General features: G+C 45.5%; 1 protein-coding gene across 1 annotated transcript in view; it reads right to left on the bottom strand.

Annotated features, from left to right (window-relative positions):
- ADGRG2 (adhesion G protein-coupled receptor G2) overlaps window positions 1-26,010 on the bottom strand; it is a 130,164-nt gene that overhangs the window by 54,894 nt on the left and 49,260 nt on the right. The window contains exon 3 of the mRNA XM_064364479.1: window positions 24,195-24,313. Coding sequence (XP_064220549.1) covers window positions 24,195-24,312 — 118 coding nt within the window. The 5' untranslated portion in view covers window position 24,313. The remainder of the gene's footprint in view (window positions 1-24,194; window positions 24,314-26,010) is intronic.

The following is a 26,010-nucleotide window of genomic DNA, read 5'->3' as shown; positions in this document are numbered from 1 at the left end:
CCTTTTGCCATGTAAGGTAACATATTTACAGCTTCCGGGGACTTTAGGATATGGACATCTTTGGGGAGCCATTAGTCTTTCCACCATACTCAGAAACCCAGTTTCCTAAATTATGGAAAATGAGTTGCCAGGAACCGCCCTTCAAGAGTGAAAATCCTACAGGGGTCAAGTGGAGAGCCCAGAAACAAAAAGTTACTTTTAACAATAGAGCCGAGTCTACAAACCAAGATGCTAACTCTCTGGTCATTGCTCCCGACTCCTCCCCATCCCCGCCTCCCACCTCCATATCCACTCATTGCATCCTGGGCAGTCTTCTCATTGTATCATGGGGCTGTTGCAAGGATTCTCAAGAGAGAACGTACACGGCATAACAGGAATAGCAAAAACTGATCCAAGCTTCCTGTGATCCAGGCTTACCATGCGACGGACTTCAAATAACTTTATTATTTACCCAGCCAACAACTTTGCAAACGTGATGGACACTGAGATCCTGAGACGGATTGATCATCCTGGATTACCTGGGTGGGCTCAGTCTAGTCCAAGAGTTCTTAAAAGTGGAAGAGGAAAGCAGAAGAGTGGGTCAGAGTGATGCCACGGAAAGACTCCTCAACCCTGGAGAGGTAGGTGACATCAGTATCATTCCTTGTTAATGCTCAAGAAACTGAGGCTGGGTGAGGTTTAGAAACTTGTTCAAGGCCTCACAGATCATTGCTTGTAGGCCTGAATCATTGCTTGTAGGCAGCTTGACTTCTGAACCTAACCTCTGAGGCTCTACTGTATCCTGGTTCCAATGACAAACTCTGTAGACCATAAATGAATACAGAAATGTGGGGCATTATTATTATTCTGAGACAGAGTCTTGCTCTGTTGCCCAGGCTGGAGTGCAATGATGTGATCTTGGCTCACTGCAAGCTCTGCCTGCCGGGTTCAAGCAATTCACCTGCCTCAACCTCCCAAGTAGCTGGGATTACAGGCACCTCCCACTACACCCGGCTAATTTTGGAATTTTTAGTAGAGATGGGGTTTCACCATGTTGGTCAGGCTGGTGTCGAACTCCTGACTTCAAGTGAACCGCCCACCTCTGCCTCCCAAAGTGCTGCGATTACAGGTGTGAGCCACCGCACCTGGCCTTAGGGTCTTATTAGTAGTCTTCCTTAATCTCTCATCTGTCCCTCCTCCCCATGCTCACTGCCCTCTTCCACACCCAGGCCATCGTTACCTTATACCTAGGTGAAAAATTAGAACCCTAGAACCTTCTCATTGGAAAGAATCCTAACATTCTTCGCATCCAGTTTCTTCCCCCATATAGTAATCCATCCACCAATTGTACACCCATAGTCTCAATTCAGCCTCCAAACAAGTTTTATCTTGTCTACACAGTGGGAATCATGCTGGAGTTTTCTGTTATTATTATTTTTTTTAGTGACGGGGTCTTGCTCTGTTGCCCAGGCTGGCGTGCAGTGGTGCAGTCGTAGCTCACTGCAGCCTACCACTCATGGACTCAAGGGATCCTCCCACATCAGCTTCCTGAGTAGCTGGGACTATAGGTGCATACCACTACACCTGGCTATTTAAAAAAATTTTTTTTCAGAGATGTTTCAAACTCCTGGGCTCAGGTGATCCTCCTGCCTTAGCCTCCTGAGTAGCTGGGACCACAGAAGTGTGCCACCATGCCCAGCTCCAAGTTATTGAAAATTTGAATTATTCACCAACATTTAAAAATCAAGAAATTTCAAATAAAATTCCAATTTTTCACCTTGTTTTACAAAACTGTAAGTTTTGGGAGATGACCGCTTTATGTCGGCTCCCTGGCCCTCTAAAGCATGCCCTGGTTAGAAAAGATGATGGAGCTGGCTCTCTCCTCTCTATATATTCAGGTATTCATTGACTACATCATTCATTCACTTATGTGGACAGATGTCATGTAACTTTTCCACTGTGTGCCTTGTTTACCCAACTAGACACTAAGCCGTTTGATTATTTATTACCCTCCAGCAATCTAGTCCAGTGTCTTGTTTGTGGTTGATGTCCTAAAATACTTTTGCAATGACTAATGAAATCCTTAGGAAATCTCCATCATTCAGAGATTGGTCAGGGACCCATGATGGGTAGTTCAAGAGCAGGAATGTAACACAGGGAAATGGTACACAGGTGAAGAACTGGAACAATCCAGAGGTCAGCAACAGCAGGAAGACGCTGGAAGAGCAAAGAAGGGAGGTGATGTTACCAGATCCCAGTGAACAACGCCATGGGGCAGGAATTCAGGCCACAGGATGTTGGAGGGGGTCTGTCCAGTGAGACTGGAATCATGGAAGAGGTACAGCTTCCATTAGATGCCAGCCAAACAGAGAGGGGGAGAAATCCCCTGAGTTCCCCTTTCCTCTTACACTCCAATCTCCTGTCCCTGCCATCCACTGGCTGAACCTAGCTGGAAGCAAGTTGGTAAGGAGACATGAAAGATACTGCAAGCAGTCAGGTCCCTGTGATACAGAGTAAGGGAAAGATGGGGAATGGATCTGAAAGTAACAAGGCAAAATGACTAATGCAGTCAACAAAGGAAAGACTCGAGAATACTTCTTGGATGACTATGACTCAGATTCTGACCTTTGAGTAGTTATTGTGGGTGATCACAGCAGATAGATGCCTTAACAGGTCTTACAAATGTATGCTGAAATGCCCACCCAAATACATATTGGAAATGGCACGAAAAAGTCAGCCATTGTGAGCCCCCATTGCCTACAGCGGTGACCTCAATAACATCCCTGGTACTGACCTTTCCTCTTTTCCTAATGCCTGCTCCTTCACTTCTCATTCCTGGGATCACCTCCCAAATAAACCACCTGCACCAAAGTTATGCAAGGTCATGTCTGGGTGTTTCTGAAGTTTTCATTTTTCTCCCTGCTGTTTGACACTGTGGTAGATATTAAGACTTCAAATGTGAGATGGTTATCTTACAGCTACGATTGTGGTTACACTATGAGTATTTACTTCTAGCACATTCTTCCCCAAGTTGGATGGGAAAGATAAAGGCTTACTCTTTGGGAGTGGATCTAAAAAGATTACGACTAGCCCTCCTTGCATGAATATTTTCAACCCGACTTAAACTTGTAATCTGGTGGCAGTCCTCCTCTGGATTGAATTACTGCTCCATAGAGAGATAATTAAAAACAAGCCACCACGCCTAGGCACTCTTATATGGGAATTCCGAACAGAACAATATTTTTGTTGGTATTACACTGGCTCTTCAGGGCTTGGGATAACAGACTGTCTTCCAGGAACTGCATTTTCAGAGTTTACTACATAACCCCCAAAACTGAATGAAAACATTTCTAATTTGGCACATCCGAAACATGTTTACTCGTGCTGTGATACTGCTTAATAAGTACTCTTACATAATATATTTATTAAATGATTAATAATGACATCATTAAAGAAAACTTCAGCTCTTAGCTGATGGAACTTCCCAAAGTTCAAGCGATCAGTAGTTCTAGGTGGTCTCTGGCCAGAACGGGAAGAAGGTGAAATGTGTTCTTGAGCCCCTAATTCTTGCTTTTCTCCTGCCTTTGCACAGTATCGCCCACCCATCCCCCTGGCTCTTAACCCCTCCAGAACTCATCCTGGTTCTCTTGGGGCATTATGAACTGCCCCTTCCCCAAGGGTCCACGGGATGCATTTTGGAGTGTCCATAAATGCCCTGAAATAAAATGCAAATGCGTTCATATGCATTTTTTCCTGGAAAGAGTAGAGTCCCAAAAGGGAGTCTATTTTTAATTAACAAGCACTTACGCACCATTACTATATGACCAGGCGCTGCATAAATATGAGCTCATTTAGTCCTCATAACAACCCTATGAGGTATGTTATTCCCATTTTCCAGATAGGGAAATGGAAGAAAAGAGCAGTCAAGTAACTTGCCCAAGATGACATGTAAAAGGACAGACATAGGATGTGAGGCAGGCTCTCCGGCTCCACTACACTAGGCTGCTTCTCATCCTGGGGGGTGGGCTGAAGAGAAGGAAGAGCCAGTGACCTACTGGGTGTCCACTGAGCTCCACCGGGAGGGATGTGCACTTTAGGAAGAATGAGAGCCTTGAAATTAACTCTGACCAGTAGAGGATACTGGGGGATCATTCCCCTTTCCCAGTGCCCCTGAAACTAGACACATGGCTGGCAATCTAGGCTGCTGGTCCTGGCCAGTGCTGATAATGGAGCGTCTTGGCTGTGCTTTTCATTTGCGAATGCTTGCCATGATTTGTGTTCACTTCTGAAGTGATTGGTTTAACTTCCGAAGGCTGGTAGCTTCTAGAGCTATTTCAGTCTCATGACTGTAAATAATGTTTGGTACTTCAGGGGTGGGGAAGGCGGGAGGCAGACTTGCCTTTATTGGACACTGATGACACTGGCCTTATACCTGTGCTCCTCAATGGAATCTCCCCATCATTCCCACGAAACAGACAGCTCTCTACTCTAACCTCATCTTCTGCCCTCCCCTCACTCAGCCATCCTGGAGATTCCCTGCTGTTTCTCCAACACACCAAACATATTCCCGCCTCAGGGCCTTTGCCTTTGCTGTTCCACCTGCCTGGAACACTCTTTCCCTAGAGGGCCGTTTGGTTTGCTCCAACGCTTCCTACTCATTTTACTCAAATGTTACCTTCTCCGAGAGGCTGTTCCAGACCAGTCTATTTCAAATTGGAACACCTTCTGCCTCTGCCTGATCCTTTTCATCTCTTTATGCACAGGCTCCTTGCCATCAAGCAAGTTAACATGTTCATGTATGTGCAGACATGCACAGCCCTGGGAGTGCCTGTATCCTTAATATTTTCTTCCCTGGCCCCCTGACTTGCCTCACCCTAGTCCTGGTCCTGTGTAATACATAAGCTGTTTGTTTCCTTTTGCTACCAAGTACCAGTCTTTACCCCAACAGGATGATAGTGTCCCCAATGAGAATGCATGCCCTAGGCAAGCTTCTCCAACCTGCAGCCCACGGGCCACATGTGGTCCAACACAAATTCATCAACTTTCTTAAAACATTATGAGATGTTTTTGGCTGGGCGCAGTGGCTCACACCTGTAATCCCAGCACTTTGGGAGGCTGAGGCGGGCGGATCATGAGGTCAAGAGATCGAGACCATCCTGGCCAACATGGCGAAACCCCATCTCTACTAAAAATACAAAAATTAGCTGGGTTTGGTGGCACGTGCCTGTGGTCCCAGCTACTCGGGAGGCTGAGGTGGAAGAATCGCTTGAACCTAGGAGGCGGAGGTTGCGCCACTGCACTCCAGCCTGGTGACAGAGCAAGACTCGTCAAAAAAAAAAAAATTATGAGATTTTTTTGCGATTTTTTTTTTAGTTCATCAGCTATCGTTAGTATTAGTGTATTTTATGTGTGGCCCAAGACAATTTTTCTTGTAATGTGGCCCCAAAAGATTGGACATCCCTACTCTCGGGTTATCTCTGCTTCCTCCAGAAGAGATACAGTGTGAAGAAAGAAACCTTCTCCTCCCCGCCCCTGCTAGTGTCTAGAGTGATTCTGCTGCTAGCCTGCTGGCACGATCCTTCTCACCAAAGCATCTGTCGTGTATGGGTTAGCAAGAGTCCCTTATGGAAGTTTTAAGTGCAGAAGCGCCTGGAAAGGTGGCAGGGGGGCGGGCACTAGTGGTTCGGGTGTAGAGAGCAGTTTTCCCTAAGCTCACAGCACTCTTCGCCAGTTCATCATTGAGCCGTGATCACTTGGCATCTTAGTGTAGGTTCTCTGGGTCACAGGGCCTAAGATCAAGACTGGCGTGCAAGCAAATTATTTGGGAGGTAATTCCAGGAAACACGGGTGAAGGAGCAGGAAGAAAGAGACAGGGAAGGATGGAAGCCAAGTTTTGGGCCGTTTGTTGTGGACAGTGGGAGCTTAAATCCAAAGGGACCTCTGAAAAGCATAGAGAATGCCTTCCAGAATTGTCTATAGGAAGGGCAGGAGGCTGCGGCATTTATCCAGGGCCCCCTTCTCCAACAGTTGACATCTGCTCCTGGGCCATTACCTCCCCAGCACTCCTGGGCTCTTCCTGTGACAGCTGAGCAGGCTGCCATGGCTCAGGGGAAACCCCAGAGGCAGGTAGTAGAAGCCTTCGAGCACAGAACTATCCACACACTCTGGGGCTGATCTCACAGATGGCTCAAAGGGATGTGACGGGCACGAAGAGCAACTGCTACACTTGGGTTCCTTGACTGACTTCTTGTACACACTTAGACGGACACAATGGCGGAGCTCAGCGATTCTCAACCCTGGCCTGTCGTTAATATCATCCCCAGGGAGCTTTTAAAAATTACTGATGTAGCCAGTCATGGTGGCTTATGCCTCAAGTCCCAGCTACTCAGGAGGCTTAGGTGGGAGGATCATTTGAGGCCAGGAGTTTGAGATCAGCCTGGGCAACACAGCAAGACCCCATCTCTAAAAAAATATTTTCTTTAAATAAATGACTGATGTCCAGATCCCACCCCTGATCATTTCAACCTGGGCATCTGCATTTTTGACAGCTCCTCTAGCAATTCTGATGTGAAAAGAGGATAGATGGAGAAGCACTGATTCAGCCACAGCTGACCTGTTGAAGTTGGAACGGACAGTGCCTGGACCTCACAATCTTAGAGAAAGAGGGAATCATCTGGTTACAAACGACAACTCCAGGGCCCCAGGTGAGTGCTTTGTGTAAGAAGAGACTGCTGCGTGGCGACAGGATTAAAACTCATGTCCCCTACCTCCTGGTTCCATGTCGCACATGCTGCTCATGACACTCTTTAAACCTCAGAAATCATTTCCCTATGGGTTCCAAGTCCAAAGCCTTACTAGAAGCTGAAAATCCCTGGTGGCAGACTGCATTTTCCATTAATGGCCACAACAATACTTCTTATCCCACAAGGTCCTCCAGAACTTTGCCACTCTTCTGTCAAGAGGTGGAATCTATATCCCCTTCTCTTATCCTGGGTGGGCCTTGACTGAGAGAATATGGTGCAAGTAACACTACGGGCTTCAGAGGATGGGTCACAAAAGGCAACAGAGCTTCTGCCTGCTTGCTCTCACTCTCTCTGTTTCTCCCTCTCTCTTATCCTTGGAACCCATGCCATGTAGAGAGGCCACGTGGGAACTGAGGTTCCCTAGTCGTCAGCTTCCACTGAGCTCCCAGCCAACAGCCAGCAATAACTTGCCGGACATGTGCGTGGGCCATCTTGGAAGCAGAGCATCCAGCCCTCAGCCAAAATGCCCCAGCTGATTCCACGTGAACCAGGAACGAGCCTTCCTGCTGAGCTCTGCTCAAATTACAGATCTGTGAGCAAATGAAATGACGTTGTATTAAGCTACCAAGTTTGGGGTGGTTTGTAACACAGAAATCGATAACTGGACTACCACCTATGTCTTACTTTCTAAACTTAGTTAACTGAGTCTGTGCTAAAGAGAATTCACAATATGTATCTTATAAGTGAATACACGCTATATTTGGGACATGATCGCTAATAATCCTCACAACAGCCCTACAACAGGAGACGATCATCCTCATTTCACAGAATGTTTAATGGTAAGCCTGAACTCAAACTCAGGTTCGTTTGACTTCAGAGCCCATACCTCTTCTACCAAGCCATAGCATCTCCATTCACTCTAGGCTGTCTGGCCACCTGAGAGGCTGTCTGTGAGTCTATCTCCTCATCAACGCATCATTCCTGCTACTTCCGTGGTAATCGGCAAGGCTGGATAACAGCTCTCAGTTCTATGGTGTCTTTCCAGGAGAAAGGCCAAAGAGGAGTGGTTGATCACAAGGTTATCTGCACAAAAAGATGGTGGCCAAGCTAGAGTCCTGCATGGCACATGAGCCAGACGATCAAGTACTGAAAGCTATGCTAAGAAATGTGGGCTTTATCTCGTGGGGGAGGAGGAGCAGTAGAGCCTTTTTAAGGTACATTTCAAGACAATTATACTATTTTTACATTTATTATATATTACTTACATATATAAAACCACAATTATATATGTTACATATATATACATGTTTTATACATATAAACATATATGTTTATGTCTATATATACACATATATACGTCTTAATGTATATATACACATACATATACACAACACATAAAATTTACCATCTTAACCTTCTTTTTTTTTGAGATGGAGTCTGATTCTGTTGCCCTGCCTGGAGTGCAGTGGCACAATCTTGGCTCACTGCAACCTCTACCTCCTGAGTTCAAGTGATTCTCGTGCCTCAGCCTCCCTAGTAGCTGGGATTTCAGGTGCCCACCACCATGCTCTGCTAATCTTTGTATTTTTAGTAGAGACAGGGTTTCACCATGTTGGCCTGGCTAGTCTTGAACTCTTGACCTCAGATGATCTGCCCTCCTCAGCCTCCCAAAGTGCTGGGATTACAGGCATGAGCCACTGCCCCGGCCTCATCTTAACCATTTTTAAGCGTACGGTTTGGTTACATTATGTCCACATTTTCATGTAACCTTCACCACTTTCTATCTTTAGAACTGCTGCATCTTCCCAAACCAAAACCGCATACCTATTAAACAATAACTCCCCATTCTCCCCTCCCCCTTGCCCCTGTTCCTGACATAAAACAATGTTTTTTTATATAACTATGAAATAAATGAGGGAAATCTGAAGTGGGAAGGCCAGAGAGTAAGCTATGGAGTAGATGGGGCAAGACATGATGAGGAATTGAACCCATGCTTGGGAAGCTGGCATGAAAGAGAGGTTCAACAGCTTCTTCTAAGGCAAAAGTGAGGGGGTTCGGGGCGTCACTGGGATGTGAGAGTGGGGAAGAAACAGGAATCGGCCTGCCAGCAGTTAATCTACTGAGCTCCCCCAGTCCATGTGACCCTGTCCTGCACCCCGGAAGAATGCAGTATGGCAGGTAGGTTAAGAGCCTAGATTCCAAAGACCAGGATGGCCTAGGTCCAAATCCTGGCTGTGCCATTTGCTAACTATGTAATTTTGACTACTTACTTAATGCATCTGCACTTCAGTTTCCCAGCTGAAAAACAGGGATGAAGATAACTGTAATAGGACATACTTTATAGGTAGTGTTAAAGTATTGAGAGGAATACACAGTAATTACTGCTTATGTCGGTAGTTAATACAATAACCGTATTGGTCTGTTTTCATGCTGTTGATAAAGACATACCCAAGACTGGGTAATTTATAAAGGAAAGAGGTTTAATTGACTCACAGTTCCACATGGCTGGGGAGGCCTCACAGTCATGGTGGAATACAAAGGAAGAGCAAAGGGACATCTTACATGGCAGCAGGCAAAAGAGAGGGCCAAGTGAAAAGGGAAATCCCATATAAAAACATCAGATCTCGAGAGACTTATTCACTACTACAAGAACAGTACGGGGGAAACTGCTTCCATTGTTCGACTATCTCCCACCGGATCCCTCCCACAACATGTAGGAATTATAGCAGCTGCAATTCAAGATGAGATTTGGGTGGGAGCACAGCTAAACCACGTCAGTGATGCTCTCTCTATTCTTCATTTTCCCAGTGACTTATCTAAAAATGACTTCTCTCTTGTGTGTGCAAGACTTCCACTCCAGTTTCTTTTCTCCTTGTATTATTTGCTTCCAATTTCTAAAATGGCCTTGGGATCACTTTGAAAACATGGGAGGAGAGAGGCAGAGGGCTTCAGGAGATCTGATGACCATAACTTACGGTTTTATCAGTTCTTGTACAAAGTCAGGACCAGGTGAAATTTCCAGGAAGGATGTGGAAGGCACAGTTAATCACGATGTTATTAGGGTGCCCTCAAGTGGGATGCATGGTCTCCCTAGGGGTCATAGGCTGGCGTCTAAAAAGTAACATTAATTTTTTTTCTGATTATAATCATAATGTGGTTTTATGTGGGAAGAATTCTAAGCCACAGAAAAATATAAAGAAAAACTTGAAAAATACTCCTAATCTTACCTCTCAAAGATAACGTTAGGTGGCTGCAAGGATCGTCAGAATTCTCCGGGCCAGTTGCAGAACTGAAACAACTAAATAGAGCTTTGGGAGATGTTAGCTTCATGTTTTATTTAGAAGTATTAACGGATACGGAATTGAGCTTATTAGCATGCTAGTATGTGTGGTGGCTCTGTAATGCATCATCTTTGCTAGACTAACTACATTTCCCAAAATTCCCCTTCCTGCATGTTTCTAATTAATGCAGGACAGAAGAGAGTTTCCTGTGGGAGAACTGGGCAGATGTGGGCAGCAGCCATGCCGGAGCTCACATAGGTTGGCAATGATCAGCTGCCTCGTCTTATTAGGGCCAGGGAGCTGCTGAACCTGTAACTGCTCTACCTTCCCCTGGGTCTTCCTTCAGCTTCTTCGATTCCTGGGCCATGTGTATACTTTATGATGAAGGGCTCAGCTTCTGCAGGACATCCATACTGCCAAGGTCAAAAGCAACAAGAAGTGATGTGGGGCTTAGTCTGCTCTCGTGGGCTACAATGCAAGCTTCTGGTTTCCAGGTTCCCTGTTTTACATTCATCCTTCCTTCCCAACTGCCTGTTCCGTAGATGTCGAGTTCCAGCATCAGATGTGAAGATAAGAGCTTTATAGAGACTGCTTAACCAGCTCCCACAGTTGTATTAGGACAAATCCCTGTAGCAAATCCGTGTGTGTGTGTGTGTGTGTGTGTGTGTATGTTTGTGTGTGTATATGTGTATGTGTGTGTATGTATGTGTGTACGTGTCTATGTGTGTGTGTGTGTATGTATGTGTGTACGTGTCTGTGTGTACGTGTCTATGTGTGTGCGTATGTGCCTTAGTGGTTCTCCTTCTGTGATTGAACCCTGACTTACACAGTTTGAGATAGAAACCTTCTGAAGCAATTAGATTAAATGGTTTATAACTGTGCTGTCCAACATGGTAGCCATTAGCTACATGTAGCTATTTAAATTTAAATTAATTAAAGTTAAATATAATTAAAATGTAGTACCCCAGTCAGGTTTCAAGTGCTCAATACTGTGGTCACATGTGACTGGTGGCCACTGTTTTGGGCAGCACAGATATAGAGCATTTCCATTATTGCAAAAAAAAAGTTCTATTTGCACTGGTCTATAGTGATAATTACTAGTATTTACTGATTTCTTACCATATGTCAGGTCAAAAATGCATTTGAGGCATTTATTTTACATGCATTAATTCAGGAGTCCCTGACCTCCAGGCCAGGGATTGATACCAGTCCATGGCCTGTTAGGAACCGGGCCACACAGCAGGAAGGGAGTGGCAGGTGAGCATTACTACCTGAGCTCTGCCTCCTGGCAGATCAGCATGAGATTCTCATAGGAGTATTACTCCTGTTATGAACTGCACATGTGAGGGATCTAGGTTGTTCACTCACTATGAGAATCTAATGTCTGATGATCTGAGGTGGAACAGTTTCATCCTGAAACCATTCCCCCTTCTCCCGCTCCAACCCCCAGCCTGTGGAAAAACTGTCTTCCACCAAACCAGTCCTTGGTGCCAAAAAGCTTGGGGACTGCTGCATTAGCTCATTTAATCTGCATACAACTATGGAACAGGAAGTGCAAAGTCACCTGTAAGGAAACTGAAGCACAATGATTAAATATCTTGTTAACATTTGACCGCAGAGCCTATGGTCTTAACCTGTGCCATACTGTGAAGGTCTAGGTAGCCTGGCTTGGCACAAAAGGAGTGGGTGGCTCTGGTAGTGCCTCCTGCCCTCAAATGACTCTCTGCAGTTTGGACAATAGGCATCTCAGTAGCAACCATAATGGATTCCTCCAGTTGTCTTAGATTATATGAACTTCAAACATGCCCTGAAATCTCAGGGGCTTTAAAAAATGGAAGTTTATTTTCCATGTATAAAGTTTCATCGGCAGCCTAGAGTGAAGGCGTGGGAGGCCAGGGAAGAGGAGTGTCATTCAGGGACCCACGTTGACAGAGGTACTGCTGTCTTCAACATGAAGATTCCAAGTTTGCTTTGGAGAGCACCATCCAGCCCACAAGCAGGGAAAGAGAGAGAGTAATGGGAATCAGGTGGGAGTTTTTTGGTTTTGTTTTTTTTAAGATGGAGTCTCACTCTGTCACCCAGGCTGGAGTACAGTGGCATGCTTGGCTCACTGCAATCTCCACCTCCTGGGTTCCAGTGATTCTCCTGCCTCAGCCTCCTGAGTAGCTGGGATTACAGGCTTGCACCACCACACCTGGCTAATTTTTGTATTTTTAGTAGAGACAAGGTTTCACCATGTTGGGCCAGGCTGGTGTCGAACCCCTGACCCCAGGGGATCCACCCGCCTTGGTCTCCCAAAGTGCTGGGATTACAGGTGTGAGCCACCGCACCCGGCCAGGTGGGAGATTTTTAATGGCCAGGCCTGGAGGTGGCACACATCACTTATACCCAATCCATTGGCCAACACTCAGTCACGAGGCCACTTCTAATTACAAGGGAGGCTAGGAAATGTAGCCTAGCTGGATGCTGAGGAAGAAAAAGTAAAAGCTTTGGTGCCAGCCAGTCTCTGCCATGTCAGACTTAATTTGAGTGCTGTCAAGTAATTAATGCCCATTAAACTAAGGGTAGGACAAGATTAATGCTAAAATCACTTTCCCCAGCCACCATTTTCTCCCTTGTTCTTTGTCATGATATTGACAAGGTCAAAAATCAGGCAGTCAGTATGAACCAGAGGAAGAGAAGTCCTTGCCACTTTGTTTATATATTCTGAATATAAACAACTCCTTCTTTGTGACTCACCCTATCAGCTTCGCTCCTAGAGAATGTTCCTATCACGGTTCTTCTGGGACCCTTGAGAGTGGGACTCCCATGTAAGGAACTAGTTCTGTAAACAACTACGTGCTAGTAAAAATCGTCAAGAGAGTTGGAATTAGGCACAGTCCTGCTGCATAGAAATCCTACTTAGTTGGAAAAGCTGTATTTTTAAGTTGCCTCTGTTTCGAAGCCACTTTAACCCTTAACCTTCAGAAAATCCTTAGCCAGCCTTTATACATTGGTAGGTCCTATTCTAATAATGGCTTCTCGTCATATTTTCTTTGGCTTGTCATGAGCTTTGAAAGTCTGATCTGAGACCTCTCACTTTTAATAATCTGTAACTCTGACTTGGTAATCTCCTACATCTGAATAAAATGCCTGTGTTTGCTTCTAATGAGTAAATGAACATGCCTGCTTTGCCAAGCCTTAAATGTGATTAAGGGCCTGGGCTCTCCAGGGAGACTGACTTGGGTTCAGATGCTGGCTTTGCCTTGAGTAAGTTTCTAACATTTCTCTGCTTGTATTTCCTTATCTGTAAAATGGGAGTGATTACTTTGAATGAAATTATATTATGTTTATCAAGCATAATCAAGTGTGAGGCTGAGGCTGGGTGCAATGACTCATGCCTATAATCCCAGCGCTTTGGGAGGCTGAGGCAGGCAGATCACTTGAGCCCAGGAGTTTGAGACCAGCCTGGACTTCATTGCTACTAAAAATGTTAAAATTAGCTGGGTTTGGTGGTGCATGCCTGTAGTCCCAGCTACTTGGGAGGCTGAGGTGGGAGGTGCGCTTGAGCCCAGGAGCTAGAGACTGCAGTGAGCTATGATTGCACCACTGCACTCCAGCCTGGGTGACAGAGCAAGAACCTGTCTCTAAAAAAATAAAAATAGAGTATGATATTTGTGCCATCTGGTATTTTATCAATACTGGTTTTCTACTGCTCATCGCAAACACTGGATACCGTCATATATGTTTTTACTCAACACCAAAAATGACAACAAACTTACTTAAATAAATTGTGTAAAAGCATCTTTTAGGACTTGGAGTTCACTGGAGGAAAAGAATTATAAAATAGGTCATGGGTGGGGAAAATACCAGATACCAAAATAGTCCAACCCCTTCAGCCTACAAGCAAGGAAACACACGCTCAGAAATGTGAAGTCATTTGCCAGTTTATTCTTTTAATCCCATTTTTGAAGGGTTACTGTGTGCCAGGCACTGGGGTTATAGCAGGGAATAAAACAAAAGTTCTTCCTGGCATCAAAGAGAGTTTACATTCTAGTCATATTATACAACTCACTTGAAAGTTTCTAAAATTCTACTTTGAAAACATCCTGTAACTGAAAACTTCTCACTAATTCAAACCCATCTCCTGCCTGTATACACCAAAACCCAGAATTTGTTAGACTTCACTGTGAATCCAAATCTGTGTAATATCAAATCATATTTCACGTTAGGAGCAAGGCAAAAATGTCTACATAATTGAAAGACAACAGAACTATGTGTTCAATTCCTGTTCATTCAATTAATCAGATAATTATAAGCAACTGTAATTTATACACTAAAGCAAAATTACTGCCATTTTATATTTTCATTTATCTCTTCTAAAGAATCTATTTTAGTATACCTAGTACTGGTACTAATGACACTATGAAGAAGGCCAGGCATGGTGGCTCATGCCTGTAATCCCAGTACTTTGAGAGGCCAAGGTAGGCCGACCACCTGAGGTCAGGAGTTCAAGACCAACCTGGCCAACTTTGCAAAACTCCATCTCTACTAAAAATACAAAAATTAGCCAGGCGTAATGGTGCAAGCCTGTAATTGCAGCTACTCGGGAGGCTGAGGTGGGAGAACTGCTTGAACCCAGCAGGGCGGAGGTTGCAGTGAGCTGAGATCATGCCACTGCACTCTAGCCTGGGCAACAGAGTAAGATTCTGTCTCAAAAGCAAACAAAAAAAGATACTATGAAGAGACACTGGAATTCTTCAATGAAGAGCAAGGCAAGGACAGCAATAACAACTTGGTATTTGCCAGTCAGCAAGAGCCACTTCTAAAGCGTTCATCCATTTTGAAATCAAGAGATTATTAGCTTCATTATAACTTTAAAAGCCTTTGAAATTGCCTCATGTAATAAATTTAGTTCGAAAAAATACAACTTTTAAATTGTTTCCAATTTCACATTAGGAACTTTGAACAAGAAAACAGCCTTAAAATGGGATTAGGGAGGTGAGTGGTTCTCGGTTCTGCTAGAATCACTTGGGGTACTTTGAAGAATGCCAATATATAGGCGGTACCCCCAGACCAATAATGTCAGAATCTCTGGGGGTGGGAGGTAGGTGTGTTTTTTTGTTTTTGTTTTTTTTTGAGATGGAGTCTCACTCTGTCGCCCAGGCTGGAGTGCAGTGGTACGATCTCGGCTCACTGCAACCTCTGCTCCCAGGTTCAAGTGATTTTCCTGCCTCAGCCTCCTGAATAGCTATTACAGGCACCCACCACCACGCCCCACTAGATTTTATATGTTTAGTAGTGATAGGGTTTCACCATGTTGGCCAGGCTGGTCTCGAACTCCGAACCTCAAATGATCCACCTGCCTAGGCTTCCCAAAGTGCTGGGTTTACAGGTGTGAGCCATCGTACTCGGCCAAGGCAGGTGTTCTTAAAGTCCCCCAGGTGATTCCAATGTGCCGCCAAGTGTGAGAACCTGGCATAAATAATCAAGAGCTCAGACATCACCCAAGGATTTCCCGAATGATATCATGTCCGAGGATCCCTGGTATTCCAGGACAAGGCATGAAGAATCTGAAGTCGGTCCCTACTGGCTGATTGAACTCACAGAGTATCAGACTGTGAAGGAATCTTAACAGGCAATCAATCAATTGAGCCCCTTCCTCATATAGGGGAGGGGAAACACATTCTTCAAGGGTATCCTCGCCAAGGTACTGCCACCTCACTAAAGTCTATGCAGAAGTTCACAGTAGTCTACGCTGTATTAGAACTCGCTGGGTTCAGATGAGAATAATACTGCTGATGTGAGCTGAGGGGGAGGCCCATTTTCTGGAATATCTCTAGGCTTTAGATTAGAGTCACAAATCAAAACCAATCAGACAACCACAGTTTACTGAGTACTTACTATGTGCTAGACAATATGGAAGCTACAAAGAGAGAAAAGATGTCACTGTCACCCTCAAGGACCTGAATGATGTCTCTACATACCTGAAAAGAGAAAACCTAGAGGAGGATCAGAGTTCAAGAGGCGATGATGGCCTCCCACAATTCCTAGTGGAGTGTCCTGCCACACCATTCTGTGTTCAATATGTATTCATTGTAGAGCAAGTTTAAAATTTATAGATACAATTTAGATGTAGAAACAATAGCACCAAAAACACACACAAAAATTCCTGAGCTGCCTTTGATATCCAGGGTGCCTCCTTTCCAGAGCCTCCACTCCAGAAATATAGCAAAGAGATCCTTAAGTCTGATGATTGAAGGTAGCTTTGTCTCCTTTGCTCTATGGTCTCTGTTTAACCCAATGACTTGCAAACAAATGCACCATCTTTGTTCGTCCTCCTCTTCCTTCTGGTAGTCAAGATGGCGCCTGGGCTGAGAATGGCATGCTAGAGCCTTTCTTGCAGTAGGGAGAAGGGGCCTGGGTCTGTGAGCTCACCCAGGGCTGAGTTCTGAATTCTCAGTGGCCTCTCCAGGGAGCTCCCTCATCTAGGACTCCTGGGTGTCCAACCTGCATCCAGTGGACCCCATGGTCTATCCTTCAGAATCCCATCTGGGCCTGTGGGTCCTTCTCTTGCTGATCCAGCTCCCTTGAGCTCTCAGCACTGAGTGTCTGTCTCATCCTCCATCTGACCCCTGGCCTAGGCTGTCCACGCCATAGTCTTTGCAGCCCTGTCCCCACCCCTGGCTCTCATCAAAGCTACCCACTAGGAAGTTGAGGGTACTTTAAAGTCCCTACTCTGCCACATGAGAGCTGAGAGAGACTTGGAGGGGACATCATCTCCAGGGGAAACAGTTTCGCCATTTCATCTCTGCAGCTGCCCTGGGCTGACACACAGGCCCCGTGAGGAGTCGTTACCCAAAGTCCCAAGTGGAAAGTGGGACCCAGTGCCCTCTGCTGTCAGTTTCCCCTGTAACCTATCTACGACAGACTCTCCATCACTCCCCATCACGACTTCTGCCTGCTAGGGAAAGAGCCAGCGTCCAACAGACATGGCCTCATGCGTGGGTGCAGGGAGGAAGGCTTGGCAGGGTCAGGGGGAGTTGCGATTGCCATGGTAAGCATTTATAAGTAACCTCGTTTGCACAGACAGGGGGTTGAGAGAGAATGAGGAGACCAGCACAGGGTCTGGTGTTGGAGGACAAAGTGAAACAGGACAGGTGTCCTGCCTTTCAGGAGCACGCAGCCCATTTCCTGCCGCTCTACAGACTCCCTCGCAGGGATGACTAAGGACTCAGCTGGACACAGCATGATTGGATAGGAAGGAATCAGACAGCCAGGCCTCGGAGAGGGGAATTATAGAGGGACTCATCGCTGGAAATGCCTGCAGCACAGAAACATCTAGACCCAGCTCAGAGAGAAAGTTGGGGATTGTAGCTCATGAGATCACCAAACTGGCTCAGATGTGTAATTGTTTCCAAATGAGGAAGACAACTCTGCAAGAATGAAATTATAACCATCTTCCACATTATGTCATCTGCCCCTCTGGAAAATAGAATCGCTGTACATAAAAGAAGACCTCCTTCAAAGATTTTTTTAAAAAAGCGGGAGGCATTGGTACCACCCAGGAGAGCTGAAGGCTGGAGGTGAGTCTAGCGACCTGCCAAAGCCCATTCCAGTTTCTCGTAGACCAAGAATAAGCCCCTCAAATGTCACCACATCACACAACTGAAAGTGTTAAGGTCTACAGGCTCTCTCTGTTGGCCAGTGGCCTAACGAGAGTGTCATCCTACCTCTCCCTGCCGTCAAGAGCTACTGAGTCACCTCTCAGGCTTCCAGGGTGAAGCTACTGTTTACAGTCCAGATCTCCCAGAGCCCGGGGTGGGGGAGCAGCTGCTCTCTAACAGCTCACCCCGGCTCCCTCTCCACTCCCCAGGCCCTGCGCCTCAGTGACACATTCATTCAGCCCTCAGACACTTACTGAGGGCGCCCCAGGCAGCCTGGTGTCCTGTGAGCGGTACAGGCTACAGATTCCAACGGGGAATCTTCCTAGCTGTGTGACCTCTGGGCAAATGCCTTTATTTATTTGACAGTTTCTTCACCTGTAAACCGAGATGAAAACTACTCACCGGAAAGAGGTTTTGTAAGGATTAAATGAAATCATGTGCGTAAAGCACCTGGAAGAGTGGCCGCTCAGGCTCTTGGTGCCCATCAGCTTCCCTCCCGTGAGTTCGCCACTCGCCTCGCCAACCCTTCATCTGGCACTGACTGCACACTGCAAGGACTCATAGTGCAAAGAAAGCCCGTAATGAGTGTGACACAAACAGGTATGGATGGATAAAGAGAAGCAAGTACTGGGGAGGGGGGTTAATTCTTCTGAGGTCAGGGCAGATTTTCCAGAGGTAGTAAGATTTGGCCTCAACTTTGGAAGAGGAGTTTCCCAACGGGGAGGGTCCTGGGAAGCAGAGCAGGAGAATATGCAAATGAGACAGATCCGGAAATGGGCACATTCATGAGCAGGCGAGTACTATGGGGAGTACGATGGGCACATTCATGGGCAGGCGAGTACTATGGGGAGTACGATGGGCACATTCATGGGCAGGCGAGTACTATGGGGAGTACGATGGGCACATTCATGGGCAGGCGAGTACTATGGGGAGTACGATGGGCACATTCATGGGCAGGCGAGTACTATGGGGAGTATGATGGGCACATTCATGAGCAGGTGAGCAACTGGGGAACTCTGGAAGACGACATACATCACACCTGATAGAACACACCTGAGTGTGGTCCCACCAAGGGACAAGGAAGCTGGCATATTTAAACAGCAACTCCCATCACTCACTGTTTGGGGGTGTTGTCTCCCTGGGACCTCTGGTTTGTCCCGCACACAGGCCAAGCACATTCCCAAGGGCACAGATCATTTTCAGAGAGTCATGAAAGCCGTCAGCATCCACAGGAACTGTCTGCAGGTGACCCCTGGGGTGGGCCAAGGGGATATGGGCAGGACAGCAATAGCATCTGCTAACAGTGGCTTAGCATGGAGCTAGACTAATCCACGATCTGGCCGCGGGCCATATGTGAACGCCCTATAGCACTGACCCACACTTTAAGACTCAGTTGTAGTTTGTATTGTTCTCATGCGTCACAGTCACGGCCCTCCAGCTGCGGTGTAAATTCCCTGGAGTCAGAGACGAGGTTCTCAGCAGCCAGTACTGCGGAGCGCAGATCAGGCCATCATTATCGCACAATTGATAACCCAATGGAGAAGTGGCAGGTCAGTCCCCTTGGCTTCAAAGACCAGGCCTGAGCCATCTGGAACTAAAAGAACCCCTGCCCCAGTCCAAAGCTATCAGGGGAGGTGGTGTCTATGAGGCACCTGGGTGATCTAGAATGACATTCAGTGATTCTCACAATTACGGATTCCATCTTTTAATCTACAGATTCACAACTACCAAGCAACTGAGCCTAGCATAGCAGAGAAGTTAAGAATGCCAAAAGGCCCCATCGTACAAGCTTTGGAGCCAGATGGCCTGAGTTTGAATTATAACTCTGCAACCTCTTAATTATTTGACCTAGGGCAGATTGTTTACCTCCTAAGTGCCTCAGTTTCCTCACCTGTAAAATGAGCTCGTAATAGTGCCTTTTTCAAGGGGTTATAAACTGGGCTTTAAATGAGGTAGCCATTTGTAAGGGCTTAGAACAGTGGCTGGCACATGGTAAGTGCTAGCAAGGTGATTATTCAGTAACGTGAGCAGGGCGTGGGGGCTCACACCTGTAATCCCAGAACTTTGGGAAGTGAGGTGGGAGCATGGCTTGAGCCCAGGAATTTGAGACCATCCTGGGCAATATAGTGAGACTCCATCTCTACAAAAAATTTTAAAAATTAGCTGGGCGTGGTGGCACACGCCTGCAGTCGCAGCTACTCTGGAGATTGAGGTGGAAGGATCACTTGAGCCCGGGAGGTTGAGGCTACAGTGAGCTGAGATCGTGCACTCCAGTCTGGATGACGGAACAAGATCCTGTCTCCAAAAAAAAAAAAAAAAGAAAGAAAAAAACTAAAGTAAATAAATAACATGAATAAATACTCTTACTGGGCGTTCTGAGAGACAGCTGACGCCAGTGCTACTTGTCTGCCACACTTGGGGAGACACTGCTTTAAGAAATCAATTCATCAGAGATCTGGAGCAAGAAATACATTCAGCTGCCTTAAGCCATCACTCAGCTTTTCTTAGGTTTGTTTCAGAGCCAAGCACTTTCCTATTTACCTGCCTCTGTTGTTGGCATTTTAAAACATAATTTTTGAAAAAGACATATTTCTAACAGCTTTCACTTGGATGTGTTTTTTCCCTTGTGCTCCACTTTCTTGCCTCATCTACCCTTGCGGTGGAAAAAAACACCGCAACGTGATACTGAAGATCTAGCATCTAGTGTGGGCTCCGCCACTTCCTAACCAATAACTCCCCTGGGGACGTTTACTCATCAGTAAAGTGGGGACACAGTGATGTTTCAGTGCCCTAAGGAGATGATGTGTCTGAGAATAGTTTAGATTATTTTATTTTTTGTTTGAGACAGTCTCGCTCTGTCACTCAGAGTTTGACATATATATATATATATATATATCAGGAAGAGATTTCTCTCCCCATTTCTGTCTTCCACCAGTTGTGTAGTAGTGGTTCTCAAAGTGTAGTCCCTAAACTATATCGTCAGTATCACCTCAGAGCTTGTTAGAGCTGTCAATTCCTCGGTCCCACCCCAGACGTACTGAAGCACAATTCCGGGGAATAGGCCCTGTGAACAGTACCTCCATAAACCCTCCAGGGGATTCTGATGCATGCTCAAGTTTGAGAACTTGGTTTTGTGGTTACAAGCACAAACTCTAGAAGCTGGCTACTGGGTTCAAAACCCAGCTCTGCCGCTTCTTAAGGGCTAACAGCCTTGGGCAAGTTACTTATCTCTCTCAGCCTCAGCTTCCTGATCTGGAAAATGGGGATACAATTAGCAACTCCCCTTTGGAGAACGGATTTAGAAGATTAAGGGAGTGGACGTGTCTTAAGCATGTAGGAACCTGGCATGTTATAAGCCTTCAGAATACATTTAGTCCTTATCATTTCTTTTCTTTTCTTTTTCAGATGGAATCTCACTCTGGGCTCAGGTTGGAGTGCAGTGGCACAATCTCGGCTCACTACAACCTCCGCCTCCCAGGTTCAAGCAATTCCCCTGCCTCAGCCTCCCGAGTAGCTAGGATTACAGGCGCACGCCACCATGCCCAGCTAATTTCTTTGCATTTTTAGTAGAGACAGGGTTTCACCATGTTGGCCAGGCTGGTCTTGTACCCCTGACCTCAGGTGGTCCACCCACCTCAGCCTCCCAAAGTGCTGGGATTACAGGCATGAGCCATCATTTCTTTTCTTAAAGAATGGTGGCTTCTTGACAACATGCCCCAGTACCTACTTGTTAAAGGATCGCCAATTGTGTTTTAGCTTGTTGGGACGTTTTCCATTTAGTCTGTGTGTTTGTGTGTGTATTTCATTTGTCTGTATGTTTTGTTGTTTGCTGCCAGTAGATTTTTATCTTATGCAATAACGATGCCTTGGTCCTGCCACCCACTTCTGAGTAAGAAAGGTATTTCTCTGTGTGTCCTTGATGGCTTCTTAAGTAACAGTCATTTCCTACTCTCATTCCTAATGAGGATTCTTTCTGTTGTTGCTCTGTTTTTGTTTTTGTTTTTAAGATAGGGTTGCACTCTGCCACCCAGGCTGGACTGCAGTGGTACGATCACTGCTCACTGCAACCTCCGCCTCCTGGGCTCAAGTGATCCTCCCACCTCAGCCTCCTGAGTAGCTGAGAATACAGCCAACCGCCACCACGCCTGGCTGATTTTTTATGTCATTTCATTTTTGTAGAGATGAGGTCTCACTATGTTGCTCAGGCTTGTCTTGAATTCTTGGATTCAAATTATCCTCCCTCCTCAGCCTCCAAAGTGCTGGGATACAGGCATGAACCTCCTAAGAAGGATTCTTTACACTTGCTTTTGACAGCTGTGCCCACAGAAACTGCGGGCCCTGTATTGCTGGCCTTTCATCTGCCTTCCTCAGGTACCTTCTTTTCTTGTCCCATGAGCTTCTAAAGATCTCCTTTCTGAAAATACCAGCCTGCTTCATTTGGCTGATTCTCTACCGCCTTTAAATTTCCATATGGTTGCGTCTTCAATTAGATATATTTAGAAACAAGAAAACACCAGAAATAAACCCTCATCTATATGGTCAAGTTGAGGCAGGAAAATAGGGTCTGGAGGCAGGGAACATAAGGCCATTCACACTTCAGCTATGACAGGAAATATCCTTTCCATAAGGTGTACGCCGAGTAAACGACTTTGTAACTTTACTTCATCCTCTTCATGTACATAGGGCCTACCCCAAGTAACCAATGGAAACCCCCACAAATTCTGTAACAGGGCCTTTGAGCCCCTATGCTTGGGCCTGCTCCCACACTGAGGAGTGTACTTTCATTTTCAATAAATCTCTTCCTTCCTTGCTTTGTGCGTTCTGTCCAATTCTTTGTTCAAGATGCCAAGAACCTAGACACCCCCCACAAGTAACAGAGTGATTTTTGACATAGGTACCAAGACCATTCAATGGCAACAAGGCAGTCTTTTCAATAAATGCTGCTGGAAAACGATGTCCACATGCACGAGAGTGGAGCTGGACCCTTACCTTACACCATGTACAAAAATGAACTCGAAATTGATCAAAGGACCTAAACATAAGAGCTAAAACTATAAAATTCTTGGAAGAAAACATAAGAGAAAGACTTCCTGATATTGGATTTGGCAGTGATTTCTTTGATATAACACCAAAGCATAGACAACAAAAGTAAAAAGTAAATTAGACTACATTAAAATTAAAAGAATTTATGCATGAAATGACACTATTACGAGAGTGGAAAAAACACCCCACAGAATGGGAGAAAATATTTCCAAATTATATATCTGACAAGGGATTAATATCCAGAATACACAAAGAACTCCAAAACTCAACATCAACAAAAACAACCCAATTCAAAACTGAGCAAAGGACTTGAACAGACACTTCTCCAAAGAAGATATACGCGTGGCCAGTAAGCGCATGAAAAGATGCTCAATGTCACTCATCATTAAGGAAATACACATCAAAACCACAATAAGATACCACCTCACACCCACTGCCAAAACAACAGGAAAATACAAGCATTGTCAAGAATGGGAGGAACTGGAATTCTGGTGCCTTGCTTGCAGGAATGTAAAGTGATACAACCACTGTGGAAAACAGTTTAGCAGTTTCTCAAGATGTTAAACACAGAGGTACATGATCCAGCAATTCCCTCCGAGGTATATACCCCAAAGAAATGAAAGCAGGGACTCAAGCAGTGATTTGTACACCCATGTTCATAGCAGCATTATTCCCAACAGCCGAAAGGGGGAAATGACCCAAATGCCCATCGATGGATTAATGAATAGACAAAACGGGGTCAATGCATACAGCGAAACATTAGCCTTTAAAAAGAATAAAATTCTGGCCGGGTGTGGTGGCTCACACCTGTAATCCCAGCACTTTGGGAGGCCAAGGAGGGTGGATCATGAGGTCAGGAGTTCAAGACCAGCCTGACCAACATGGTAAAACCCCGCCTCTACTAAAAATACAAAAATTAGCCAGATGTGGTGATGCTTATCTGTAATCCCAGCTACTCAGGAGGCTGAGGCAGGAGAACTGCTTGAACCCGGGAGGTGGAGGTTGTGGTGAGCCGAGACCACACCACTGCACTCCAGCCTGGGCGACAAAGCGAGACTTCTATCTCAAAAAAAAAAAAGAAGAATGCAATTCTGATACATGCTGCAACTTGAGTGAACCTTGAAAACATCCTAAGTGAAATAAGCTGAGCACAAAAAGACAAATTTTATGTGATTCCACTTATCTGAGGCACCTGCAATAGGCAAATACATAGGAGAGGAACAGAGGTCACCAAGAACGGGTACAGGAAGAAGTGGGGAGTTACTGTTTGATGGATATGGAGTTTCTATTCGGGATGATGAAAACGTTTTGGAAATGAATAGCGGCGACAGTTACACAAAATTGTGAATGTACTTAATGCCAATGAACTGTGTACTTAAAAATGGTTAAAATAATAAATATTATGTTATTTTACCATAGTAAAAAAAATCCTAAATAACAAAAAAATACACACATATAAGCAGATAAACAGAAAAAAAAATGAAGATAAACAGACATGTTACCTTCTAGGGATGTTACCAGAACAACATGAAGACAAAGGATGACAAGGAATATCTTGAATGTCAGTAAAACTTCTTCAGTTCTGCCAACACGGGCACACTGCCTGCCAGAGAAAGCCATCCTGGAATAAAGAAAGGAGAAGACGGATCATCACAGCTGCCATAATCACAGCACAGCAATACCTCAAAGGTCAGACAACAAGCCAACCTGTGATCCTCTGCACTTCACATTACTATGGTCCAGAGACTCAGAAATGCCAACAAGCAAATCCCATGTTTATTATGGGAGGGTCACCTCCCACACTTACTTACACCTCCCATCTACTCAGAAGCAAGGCAGTCCGTGTGGATTTATGGAAAACATCAACACATGCAAAATAACAAGAAATTACAAACACAAAATGTTACATCATTATTACCACTACACAGAAGCTTTTTTTTTTTTTGACTTGGAGTTTTGCTCTTGTTCTCCAGGCTGGAGTGCAACGGCATGATCTCAGCTCACTGCAACCTCCGCTTCCCAGGTTCAAGAGATTCTCCTGCCTCAGCCTCTCAAGTAGCTGGGATTACAGGCTTGCGTCACCACGCCCAGCTAATTTTGTATTTTCAATAGAGATGGGGTTTCTCCATGTTGGTCACGCTGGTCTTGAACTCCCAACCTCAGGTGATCCGCCCACCTCGGCCTCCCAAAGTGCTGGGATTACAGGTGTGAGCCACTGCACCCGGCCAATAGAATCTTTTAAATAATCTATCCTTCTTTATGTTATTTTTCCTCAAAATAAAACTTTTTAAAGAGATGGGGTCTCGCTATGTTGCCCAGGCTGGAGTGCAATGGCTGTTTACAGGTGCAATCATACTGTGCTGTGGCTTTAAGCAATCTACCTGCCTCAGGCAGTGCACTTTGCCCAGCTTCTATTTATGTTTTTTTTTTTTGAGACAGAGTTTCACTCTTGTACGTTTTATACTGTAAAAGGATAAGTGATATGGACAGGAGGCAGGAAAATACTGGGTAGAAGAGGGTGGTCCCCGACAAGGGCCACATCCTCAAGCCTGGACCCACAGTCCAAAGTGAGAACATGCATTCCTGTTTCCCTGACCAAATGTTGCCTTTTCCAAAACTACCCTGGCCTGCCCTGTGCCCCAACCCTGTAACCATAAAAACCCCAGGCCCCACCGGCAGAGCGGCAGAGAAGGGGAGAAGAGAAGCAGCAACAGGCAAATACATAGGATGTGAATTTTTAGTAGTTTAGTAGTTTAGTTTGTAGTAGTTTATATCAGAATTGAATGTAAAAGCCTCATTTACCATTCATTCATTCATTCATTCAACAAATATTTATTGAGGGCCAATATGTACCAGGTGAGATGTGAGGGATGAATAGGAGTAAACTGGATGAAATGCACGTGCTAGAGGTGGGGCAGGGGCTAGGCGAGAGTTCAGCACATAGAGAGAATTGAAATGCTAAGACTGTCTGATCCTCTCGTGTCTGGGAGTTGGCCTACATTACCCCATGACAGGCAGTCAGCATTAGGAGCGACAGCTGGTGTGGGATGCTGAGAAAGGAACCACTCATGGGCACAGGCACCAGCAAGGGGGTGGTGAGAGCCAACTAGGCAGGCCCCCTCTACACAGCCAGAGGGAAGTGGCTGGGACAAACCAGGCTGTGTGTCCTTAGCTAGCAGAGCTCTCAGCCAAGGGCACTCATGAATCCAGCCACAACTTGCAGCCTCTGCAAGCCCAAGATAGAGTGTGAATTCACAGTGGTGAAGACTTAATAGCATGAGTTCAAAGGTCCCAGCTTGGCCACATAATATCTGAGTG

Source organism: Aotus nancymaae, unplaced genomic scaffold, assembly GCF_030222135.1.
Source record: "Aotus nancymaae isolate 86718 unplaced genomic scaffold, 86718_ANA_hifiasm-v0.15.2.pri h1tg000058l, whole genome shotgun sequence".
NCBI lineage: Eukaryota > Metazoa > Chordata > Mammalia > Primates > Aotidae > Aotus > Aotus nancymaae.
Note: the sequence above shows the minus strand (reverse complement) of the source record. Positions and strands in the feature narration are given on the sequence as shown.